The 12,070-nt window shown below is 37.3% G+C and overlaps 1 protein-coding gene across 1 annotated transcript; it reads left to right on the forward strand.

Moving 5' to 3' along the window:
• Positions 1 to 4,140: 4,140 nt before the first annotated feature.
• Naam (Nicotinamide amidase) lies at positions 4,141 to 6,348 on the forward strand. The gene has a single exon (XM_019051628.2). It carries the CDS (start codon positions 4,684 to 4,686, stop codon positions 5,731 to 5,733), a length of 1,050 nt encoding a protein of 349 aa, XP_018907173.1. The 5' UTR covers positions 4,141 to 4,683; the 3' UTR covers positions 5,734 to 6,348.
• Positions 6,349 to 12,070: the final 5,722 nt, after the last annotated feature.

The raw sequence follows: 12,070 nt of genomic DNA on the forward strand, positions 1-12,070 counted from the left end.
TTTAAACGGGCGGAGTCAGTGTTTTTCAACTCATAATTTTGAAATGTTCGATAAAAAAAAACATGTAGCATAGGAAAATATATTGTGCGTTTGTAAAAATTAAGGTGGTTCCGTGTCAAATTTAATGATTTCCAATTATTTTTATTAATTTTTTTTTTTTCGATTTGACGTCGGATTCTTCTTGAAGATGTATTTGTAGACCTATATCTAAAGCTTCTACGTACCGGCCCCCTACAACTTGAGGGGCACGTTTTTTTAGCAACCCTCGGCCCGAAGGTTGCTTAAAACACGTGCCCCGTGTAAATATTTTTAAATCAAAACCCGAAGGCTTCGGGTCAATTTGACCGAGCTTGGGCATCAAGGGTTAAAATATATTAAAATATCAGTAATAATACTTTCATTTATTTACTGAAACCTACTCATGCGATCTCCGAAATAAGAGGATTTTCCCTCTGTTTCCTGCGCCTTGTCCGTTTTTCGTTTGACATGTAGCACCGCACGCCGCGCCGATGAGCTCATTTAAAATGCGCGATAAAAATGTTTCGACTCTGGAATAGCTTAAATTGCATAGCCACTGAAGAGAAAGGGCCTCCTTTTTTCTTCTCGTATCTTCAGTCGAGTTATTAAGTCATGAATACCTAATAAATAAAAAGCAACGAGGTTTTATTAATCACGGCGCGTCTCGCTTCCCAATTAAACACCTAAATGCCCATTTAAATCAACTGAATAAGAAAAGTTTGGAAGTAAAGTTCATCCTTTTTCCACCCGCGTTTTTAAATGTGGAATTGAGACATCTACCTGCTTACGTGGTTTTAATGTTTATCACCCTAGTGCTTCCATAGCACCTGCGCAAGATTTACCCCCGTGCTCGGCGCAATCCCAGCTCCTGTAAGGGAGTGGAGTCCCTGGCCCTCCCTCCCCCTTTCGTGCAGATCTTCAAAGGATCAAAGGTCAACGCCAGTGAACGGTTCCCACAAACGGAGCTCTATCGACTCTTCACACAGTAGCTCGTTTCGTTCTGTGTTCTTGGGTGAATTATGACGTCGCCGAACCTCGAAACAATTGATGTAATTTAAACGCCTAAGCGGCAGTAAGATTAGGTAAGTTACGATCGCGTCCCGGCTGAAACGCAAATGTTAAATTTAATGTTGGTGGGAGTGCATTGGCAGCTATCAGCTGCTATCAAACTTGTAAGTAACTAAAGTTGTTGACTCATGTCGAACTTTTTCGTAATTGATCCGAAACTTTCGTGCTAGATGATCGTAGCCGTGACGTGCCTTCAGCGTTTGAAAATTACTACCCCCAGCGATGCCACCAATTCGTCCACGTTTTGCTTAACCGCACTCATCTTCCCTTTCAGCATTTACTTATCCGGTGACTGATCCCTTTGGAAAACCTAGATGGCTCGTCATTCCGCGCAGACAAGCGGTTAGGTCCAATTTGGATGAGACGTTATGTTCTCAGGAAGAGTCGTTGCCTGCGATGATGATTCCGTTATCGTCATGAGAGGCAAGTCCATTCAAGTGATTTCGACCATCAAAGGACCATTTTCGGTCTCTTTCACACGGGGCGGGGCCCGGGGGAGACCCTCTCACCCCCTCCACAAAGGTCCGTCTCTGAATAACGGAATGCCTCAGGAGTCCTCGCGATGGGTTAGGATCTTTGCTAGCGTTACGCAGCTTCATGGGAGGAGTGGGTATGGAGTTGGGCGTTCTAACACTATTTTTCAACTGGACCGCGTTAAACTGAAAGGAACCAAGCCACATCAGCTATTGCCAAATTTAATCGGGCAATTTAATTTTTTACATGAAAACGGTTGTGCGGATTTTTGTGCAAATTTCGATGAATTTTCTCCATAATACAAAGCAAATTCTTCAAAATTTTCAAAGGAATCAGCACAAACGTTCTCTCGTAAAAAATCAAATTTCCCTGTTAAATTTGGCAGTAGCTGATGTGGCTTGGTTCCTTTCTGTTTAACGCGGCCCAACTATAGCGTTTCCTACAGATTTACCTAAGTACAAGTTCTATGCCGAAACTAAAATTTTACTCAGCGTTAAAGATAGCTCTCTGCTTCAAGTATTTTAATCAGCTCAAAAAGGAACTGTCGAGCGAACGGTGTTCACAGATATATGAATCTGATTTTTCTCAAAGCAACAGGACCAGACGTCTGGTGTGTGCTGAACGCCGCGCCGCGCTCAGCGCAAATATCTACAAGGGTCAGCATGATCGGGTCGTGTCGTAGGTATTAGATTCGCCTTCAATTAACGAGATAGGCAAGAGCGGGTGCATCCCCAATATATCACGATCAAAGAGAAAACAAAGTAATTTGAAAGACGAACTGTACGTATAATTTTTGTGGCAGGAAACGGCGCGTAGCTCCTGAGGACCCTCATTTGCCTGACTCGTTAGTTGAAGGCAAATCTAGGAGGTTCTCAAAAACTCAATTCCTATTGATCAATAGACGTAAGCAGCAAGCAAAAAGAATCTAACAAACCTAAAGTTGAATTTTTTTTTAAAAAAGGGCTTTAAGTTTTTTACCAAAGTTTTTACCAATGAGTCCGGGAAGGAAAAAAAAACTGTTTTTTCTCGATTGAAATTTTTGACAGTTTAAAAAATACGACCAGCCACGTTCCAAACTTGCCATCAGCTCGATAGTAAAGATTGGAAATGAAAAAGAGATCCTAAAAAAAATATTTGCAGGAGTTCCCAATTCACATCAGTTAGGCTTTTGTACTCTACTCAGGTATTATTTTAAAAATTGGCCTCGAGATTAAGAGGAATAAAGAGGAAAATGAACAGCAATCTCTCCCAGAGACCCAGTTAAAAGCAGCGGTTTATGTTTCACAAGGAGGGCGCCACATTACGCGCTTATTAGGGAACATTCCTTGCATAGATAATCTTTTAATTACCCCTAACAATAATTGTGAGTAAATTAAAAAAATGAATAACCGCGGGAAGCCAGGGAAGGGAACACATCGTCACCTTTCCGGCCAAAGTATCACAAGCCCCGTGCGACGTTTAAAATTTTTCGCCGCCATTTTATTTTTTTACAGAGAAATTGACAGTTGAATCTGTTTGAAACTTTCACTGAATTTTACCGGCAGCAAAAAGAAAATTCAATGAAATTTTCGACAGCTTCGTTTAACAATTTCTCTGTAAAATACTAGCGTGGGGGCGGAAATTTTCAAACGTCTTATGGATCTTGTGGTACTTTAGCCGGAAGGTGACGACACATTGATTACTTTCCTTGCTGCGTCTCTCACTCTATCTGGTTCGCCTTCAGTAACCGCAATGGCAATATGAGCAGCTTGAGAGCACAATTGCTTGCAGTAGCATTGTCACTTTCACTCCCTTCCGGCCAGAGATAGAAAGCGAAATTTTGAAAGGCTCGAATGAATTTCACAAAATTTGAAATTTGTTCATTTTTTTTTTAATTATAAAGTAAACTTTCGGAAGTCCGGAAAATGTTTCAGATGGTACTATTGTTGATGCGGCAATATTATGGTATACCCTACTGCGGTGCTTTACCGAAGGAGGGCATAAAGGGGAGTTTAGAAATTTTAGCCCCAACCTAACCACTAAACCACATTAAAACATATTGAATGTTTTAGGCTTGGAGTGAAAAATATAAAAATCGAGAATTACTGTTTGTTGGCGTTTCTTGGCCTCCTGAAAGCATCCCCGCAAGATTAAAAAAATTTCACGCAAATGAATTTCATGAAATTTTCCAACTCTGGTCCCGGCAAGGAACACACGTTCCATTGACGCCATTCAAATCAAGAACAATATTTGATTCAAATCGCGGGTGGGGATTTACATCGCAAACGTCGCAAATTGGTTTCCTCCCCTCCCCCCTTATAGAAAGGCCCAAAAACTACAGAACTGGGGGACTGTTCATTAATTGATTACGCAGGGGGTAATCGCTCCCCCCCCCTCCCCGCAGGGGGGCGAATCGGAAATAAGGACAAACACAAACATGCCTATGATTCGATAATTACAAATTATTAATGAAAGAGACGGAAAAAAGATCATTCAATTAGACTCCCCGAGTTTTTCTCTATATACCCGGGGGGGGGGGGGGGGGGGGTTGTGTCCTGAATGCGCCAGGCAGGTGTCTAAGTTAAACTGGTAGGAATGGTCAAGAAACGAGAAACGTGTCTCTGATATGATTCATCTGTGACCTCTGAACAGAGTATTTCACCGGAAATAAGAGTTTACCCCCGGAGTTTTTGGATAGTATCGGATGTTTTCTGTAAATATCAAATCAAGTCAATCAAGTTTGGATTTTTGGCAGCATGGCATCTAGAGGCGCCATGGCGCCATGCCATGGCGCTTGTGAAAGCGAACGACTTGGCAACTTCATTTGTTATCACAGTGAGCCAGTCAGCGTGGCGGCAGGCGGAGCGCATGCGCACGGCCACTCTGGAGCAACCCGACGGATCCTATACCAACAAACAAAGTAGTTATCTGTTATCACCGTCGTAAAACTGTCGGCGATCGGATTTCTGCGACTGTGTTCATTCCTTTTATTACCCCTGATCCCGAGTGTTTATTTTATTAATTAAGTGTGATATTTATGAACTGCTGGTCCTATCGATCACCGGTGAAACATTACTTTGCAAGTCCTCTTATCTAATTGAAAGAGGCACCCTTTACCCTCTCGTGTCTCAATAGAATGTTCAAATGTTTTCCGAAGTAGATACCTCCGATGCTTTCAAAAGTGGTGATATGGATGCATGCTTCTCTGCATTCGATAAAGACGGTGATGGCTGTTTGGATCCGGTAGAATTCACTTCTGTGTGCCGTGCGTTATTTCGCAATGACAGAGGACAAATCTACAGTTTGACGAAGGATCAATTGGATGAAGTATTCGCAATTTTTGATCAAAACAATGATGGTTTCATCGATAAAGATGAGTTCACTTTTTGTTGGAATAATTGGATCAAAATAATTGTTCATCCTACCAATGCTTTTTTGATCGTTGATGTACAGAATGACTTTATTTCCGGAACGCTAGACATCAGCCACTGTGCAGCGCAACAGAATGGAAGTGAGGTAATAGATCCTATCAATAAACTATTAGACACAGTTCCTTTTGATGCTGTTTTCTATTCCCTGGACTGGCATCCCAGTGATCATGTATCTTTTATTGACAACTTACCTCAGCGTAAAGTTCATCCATCTAGTGGCATTAGCGCAGCAGATGCCAAAGTGTACGACACTGTCGTATTTGAAGGTCCACCATTAATGAAACAGAGGTTATGGCCACGACATTGCGTGCAGGACTCATGGGGTGCAGAACTTCACAAAGATCTAAAAGTAGTTGATAATGCAGTCAAAATTTACAAAGGCACTAATCCAGAGGTGGATTCGTATTCGGTTTTCTGGGACAATAAGAAAATGACTGAAACAACACTTCAGTCGCAGTTGAAGAAAGTGAAAGCAACAGATTTGTATGTCTGTGGTTTAGCTTACGATGTGTGTGTTGGAGCATCTGCTTTTGATGCTCAGTCAATTGGTTACCGCACTGTTTTAATTGATGACTGCTGCAGAGGGGTAGACGTGAATGATATAGAGGCAACTCGTAAATCAGTCATAGATAACCATGGAGTAATTGTCAATTCAAGCCAAGTCAAAGCCATGGTTGAAGGGAGAGACCGAAGGCCTGAGCTAGGCTACAAGCTTGCACTAGGATTGAAAAAGAAAGGAAAATTGATCAATGGCAATAACTAAGGTCAGCGAAATGCTCCTTAGATGATTGGAAGGATCTATATTTAGTTATCATTGTATTCATGTAGCTGGTATTTCTATTGTGATTATTCTTTTACCACCTAAAATTAGTACTTTGTTACTTTCCAACTAAGTTTTTTAAACTACTTTAAAGCCTTGTCGCCACGGACTGTTTCACAGGATTTGTCCCAGGAAAAATCCCACGTCCAAAGTCAGGAAAAATATTGAGTTTAATCAATATTTTTCCTAGTAATGAGTCTGGTCCTTGTACCCCTAAGCCTAAGACCAACTGAGGGAGGAAGAAGAAGTGAAAACGAATTATGGGATATTTTGTTGCTCACTCGATCGTTTGTGTTTGTTTAATTAAAATAATTTGTGTCTAATTCTTGATCATGATCAATTATTATCTTTTTTCTGGTTAAATACTCAATTTTTACTAATTTATCTTCCCACGTCAACTTGTAGCAGAAATGTCAGAGCCCCGTCCCATGGAGACGGCAACTAGGGAAAATTCCATGAAAACGTCTCGTAGAGACGGTAACTAGGAAAAATTCCATGAAAACGTCTCGTAGAGACGGCAACTAGAGAAAATTCCATGAAAACATCTCGTGGAGACAAGGCCTAAGTATTTGCTGCATTGTTAAAGTCAGAAGAAGACTTAAGTACTGTGCTCACCTGGCAAGTGACTCAGCGAGAGGGTTGAGAAAATTTTTCCACAAGCACTCTGGCATTAATTTGCAAGGCAGGTAATGTTTGTCATTGAAATAATGAAGTGATAGCAGTTTTTAGTCTAGACTGAGTTCTTGGCGTAAATATTTAAGGATATTAAAGTGAAGAGCCAATTGTGCCCAAAGAATTTGTCAGGCAAAAATGAACGCAAAAAATATTCCATGGCAAATTATTCCGCTGTATTTCCAAACTTAGCAACTCAACTGTCAGCAAGAACTTTCGCTCCTTTGACTCATAATTTTCTGTCGGTTTGAGTAGAGAGGTTCTGTAAGCTGACTTTAACAATGGACGTCAAACTGACATCTCTTATGAAGGCTTTTAGTTTCCAAGAAACGAAGCCTCATCTCCGTTCCTATTTACATGATACCCACTTACTTAAAATTAGGAAAATTTATGAAATCGTTCCCATAAATCAATTGTATTTTCATTTTACTCAGTATAATGTTTGCTGTGCAGCTTAAGTATTACAATGCTAGTTCATGTTGAAAGGACACTGGTGAACATGATCTCATGACCGCGCAGTACATGATATTGCGATTTTTGTTTTTGTTATCTCTTCAGAGAGTGTTTTGTTGAGAATGTCTGTTGGTTCAGGCTCATTTGTGAGTGAAGCAGCTAAGAAAATTTTCGATTGATGAGCTTTTTTTCCAGTTGCATAATGAAGCCAAGAATCGTTTTTTTCTATTCAGGTAGCACGGAAAGAGACAAAAAAAAGCACTTTTATGTTTTATAATCTCTTACCTATCCTATGTTTTGTATTTTACATACTAGAAAGTCGCCATCCTTTCAGCATTAAGTCTCAGGTAGTGGAGCAATGTTAGGAATATTGTAGTGATATTTACCACCCCTTCCTCTCCCCCTTTTCTTTTTGCCATTCCACAAGACCCCTGGTTAAGTAGAGGTTTTGGTAACTGTTCAGACTGTTTCACCCTCTATTGTTATCTATTTAAAGCCTTCAAGAAGGTTTCAGATAAATATTTTATTTCTTTATAGATATTACAAACATTTTTTGGAAGCAATTTTTTTAATTTTACTTTCTTTTATTTGTTCACATGTTTGGTTTCTGTTTCTGCTCAATAGCTTTTTGGTGTATTTCTGAAACTTTTTTCAAGTACTAGGATTTTTTCTTGCCAGTAATTTTTTAAAAAACCAAGTCTGGTCTGTTTAATATTTTGTGTGACCCAGGAAAAAAGTCAGGATGCAATCCTCATTTTTTTTTTTTTTTTTTTTTTTTTTTTTTTTTTTTTTTTTACCAAATTAGTATTCTAATCTAATGTGCTGTGTGCCTCTTGTTCACGTCCCTAGACCTGAAATTCCTGTTGATTTTTATTTCACACGAGTTTTTAATTTACAGCTGTGTGTTTAATAAGCTGTGGTGACTTTTCAGGAGTGTTAAGTACCTAACTTTTTCATCTTGCCCAGCAAGAATTCATATTTGCTTGTGTTGAAAAGTTACTAATACGCAATTTTAGGTTGAGTTTGTGCAATCAACTCCCTGAAAAGATCAGCCCACTTAAGTCGCCTATTTGAAATTTGTGTAGACTTTAAGTGTCTAAATTCAACTAATCTTTAAATCACCAGTCTCCCTTCAGAGTACCAATTTTATTAGATACCTAATTTTTATGCACTGTCTTCAAATTCCATTAGGTAATTAATAATTACCTAACAACTGAACAATTACTGCTAGCATACTGTGCCTTTTTGGTATGGAGCAATTTTTCCTCCTGAATGCTGGAACATCGTTTGTTCATCTGTTTTAACCACAGTATCCTCCTAGCTCCTACAAAAGGGCCACCCTCTTAGAGAAATTTTCCATGAAATCCTCTGGAGATGGGTCAACAGATTGTCTCCATACTTAAATACCCACAGAAATTAATTCGTTTTTTGGTAGGTTGTATCCTGCCACCCAAAAACAGAGCTATGATAAGAATCATTCATCGATTGATAAGATTATTCTCGTCTCTGTAGGTAGTTCTCAAATCTGTTATTTCCTAAAATGTGTCGAAATTTTTCACCCCACTGTTCATGAAAGTTGTTGATTTAATCTTCAGACCAGGCTTGGAGAATCGTTCAGCACAATATTTATTTCCAAGATACATTGATCTTTGTACAAGAAAGTTCCTGTTTCATCCAAACCTTCTTTTTGCAATAAAGAAGAAGGAATAATTTATCGTTTACTTTGACCTTTTACTTAGTAACGTCCATGTAGAATATGCTTTATTCTGTAATTTTTGTAACATTTTTAAGCACTTTCCAATTAGCAACTTTTGATTATTGCTCGTTGCACTTCAGTGCCTTTTAGTGCCTTATATGTTATCCGTCTTATTTTTCAGTTTATTGTACTTATTTGTCTTTAAAAGAAGGCATTAACACAATTTTCTTGGCACAAAAAAATGAATAATATACCTTTTTAATAAATGTATCTGTTCACAAGTTAACGCTAGGAGAAAATATGTTCTTTGTTACTCTCACTTCTCTCTTAAAATTGAGTTTTGACATGGGAAGGAAAAAGTTCAGGAACAGAAAATGTGTTAAATGAGATTGGATAAAGCAGAGAAAGAGCGATGAAAAAATTGTCCTTACTCTCAAGGATTAACGTGTTTCCCCTTAAATTTTTTTTATCATTTTTAAAATTTACCACCGAAATGAAAATATGGAATGTCCTGACAAAATAATACAGCAGTCATCCCCATCAAAGCCTCTTATGAATATTCTCTCTGCAGTATACCAGAGTTTGAGTTTATCTTTTTACTATTCCTCACTCATAGTCCAAAATTTCCGGCAGCTGAAATATGCGAAATGCTCTTCCCCAGTTAGACTGCGAAAAGGAGTTTCCATTACAGAAGCTTAGAACTTCCTTTTCTACAAACCACTTGAAATTTACTTTCTTCGTAATTTCTGTGCAGTTTTGGTTTAGTTTTCAATTTTGGATGTATTCTTATGGCGATATCACATCGCCACTATGAAAGGCTCAATTTTTTAATGACTTTAACAAGGCCATGCGATAGTATGCCGTCCAGTAGTTATTTTTAGAATTTTTGCACTCAATAATTTTATAGCTGTATGATTCTAATTTAATTTTTTATTTTTATTTATTTATTTTTTTTAAAAGGAGGGCACAATAATCATCAATTTTTCACCTAGTTTATGTAGTATTCTAAGCTTTCAGAGTTTAAACTTTTTCAAAAAGTTCCCCTTGTCCTTCAAATTTTGTTTGGAAATGTTGGAGCTCTTGGAAGTTTCCACCACTATGTCAACTTAATCTTTCTTATTTCATAAATAGCTTGAAAGCAAAGTACTATGAATCTCATGGTTATTCAGTCTTGAATTTGTGTCCCACTCACAAAATTCGTAGTAAACTTGCAGTCCTCCCAATTTCTAAAACTTTTCAGATTCCTTCCAAGGTGTGATTCTCACAAGATAGTTCCTTACAGAATCTCATTGTATTGGTAATTTTCAAGTCTGAGAAATGAATTGCTTTAATTTTTTTAAATGAACTCAGTACTTACTGAATCTCATTGGTGTAGGTCTGTATTTTATCAGTACTTTATCCTGTACAATGTGACCTTAAAAGTGAAAATATTTGAATTGAATATTTATTTTCATGCATTGCAGCTATCTACAGGCACAGCCAAAAGCATGAAATAAAGTAAAAAGATATATTCAATTTTTTAAAAATCAATAAGTAGAAATCATCCATTAAATATTTTTACATAACCCATCATAATCCTTTTCTATGGTAATATTGGTAAAAGGTGATTTGGTAGGAATTAAAAATACAGATCATTTGTTCCTATTTTTTTCATTATTATTTTATTTATCGGTCTATTGTTTTTTCTCATTGTTTTCAAGCAATATTGTTTTATTTACTAGTTCTACTTTATTTTTTGAATAGAGGAATCCTTTCCCATCATTATAATCCAGTTTTTCAAAACCATGTAACCATTGAGTATTGAATTGATAACTTAATCGAATGGTCATTGGTTCCTCCTTTGTATTGGATGTTTTGCAACTCATAGCAAGAACAGCTCCTCCTAGGTTTTGGTATCTTTTTATGTAGTTTATAGCAATGTAGACAGCCTGTAAAATTTTTGCATTGTAAGAAGTTAGAATTTTAAAGTCACAGGCACAAATGTGATAGTTTAACTATTTCCCACTCTCATGAAACTGATTATTCAAAAACCTCCTTTTTTTGACGATGCGCAATATGATGCACCCAAGTGCTTCATCTATTGTGAATTTCAAATGTAAAGCTTGTGTCCCGGTGTTTTAATCATTTATGAATGGAATAAAATTTTACATACCTTTTTCACATAATTGCTCTGTTGTTTATTTACTGCCTACTCTACAACCTACTAAACACGCAAGTGATCTATATTAAGCAAAGAAATTTGATAGATAATCTTGAACAGAACTGTATCAAACATGATGAGCAGTAATTATGGCTCATGTCATGAACTAATAATCTATCCTAGGTATTCTCTGGTATGAATTTTAAAACTTTTTATCTTATTCAAAACTGTTCATTTGTCGCCACTATCTGCACAAAATTTCAATTTGAGGGATTTTCGAGGAAACTTCCAAATTATGATGATTAATTGGATTGTATTTTGCAGAAAGGAACCAAGAGCATTCCAATGTCGCTCAGATTGTGGAACTTTGTTTACCTTGCAAATATAAACTGATCATCAGAAGAAGATTCATCTTTCCTCTCAATAAACTATAAATTGATGACGAAAATTAGCTTTGTAAATATTTTTTTTTGCACGATTTTAGTAATTGAGTTGCAAAGAATGTAAGGTGCGCAACCCTAGCAACATTGGAATGCTCTTGGTTCCTTTTTGCAAAGTGCAATCCAATTATGATACTAGAACCTTGCATTCCTAATTTGAGTTTTTTTTCAGTTTTCTAGTAGCAACGAATCTTAAAAACGTTTTTAAAACTCTTGATGAAACTTTCGAAATGTTCGTTTTACGAGAACCTTTTTGGGTATTTTTTAAAGTAAAATTTCCGAGAGGTATAATTTTAGTAAAATTTAGCATAGTGTCAAAAAACTCTGAAAATATCAACTGTAGATTTTCAACAAAAAAAAGTTCAAAATTATGTTTGAAAAAGTCGGAAGCAAGTACCCAGACAGTTTTTTTTTAGGAGTTTCTGAAAAGGGGCATGTTAAGGGTTATTGCAATGAGGCAGGATACCACTGCTGTATCTGAGGAAATATATCACGCGTGTAAACTAAAAAGAATTTCCGTGAATGAGTTCAGGAAAGGCGTACATGTCTATTCAAAAGACACAATAAGTCCGAGTAAGTATCATGCATATATCAGAATACAGTATTGCCATATCGGTACACAACAACTACTATCATGTAGTATGTATGAGATACTCCTCAGCATTCAGAATTTACCAAAAGTTCTACTTCCAAACTGGGAATAGAGCATTTTTAATCTTTGGTAATTTCAAAGTATTCCTTATGCGTTCAAGTGAGTTTCTCTCCAAAACGGCGCTCTATAGACTCAAGCTGGTATCTGAAGCTTCTTGGTATCGAATACGATTTGTAAAAGTGCCCTAATAATCCCATCAAGGCTCTAAGAACATTGGCTCGTAATAT

The sequence above is a fragment of the Bemisia tabaci genome, chromosome 4 (assembly GCF_918797505.1).
Source record: "Bemisia tabaci chromosome 4, PGI_BMITA_v3".
NCBI classification, from domain to species: domain Eukaryota; kingdom Metazoa; phylum Arthropoda; class Insecta; order Hemiptera; family Aleyrodidae; genus Bemisia; species Bemisia tabaci.

Excerpts from the sequence above, each read along its gene's own strand:
- Naam (XM_019051628.2), top strand. The coding sequence starts at position 4,684 with ATGTTTTCCGAAGTAGATACCTCCGATGCTTTCAAAAGTGGTGATATG.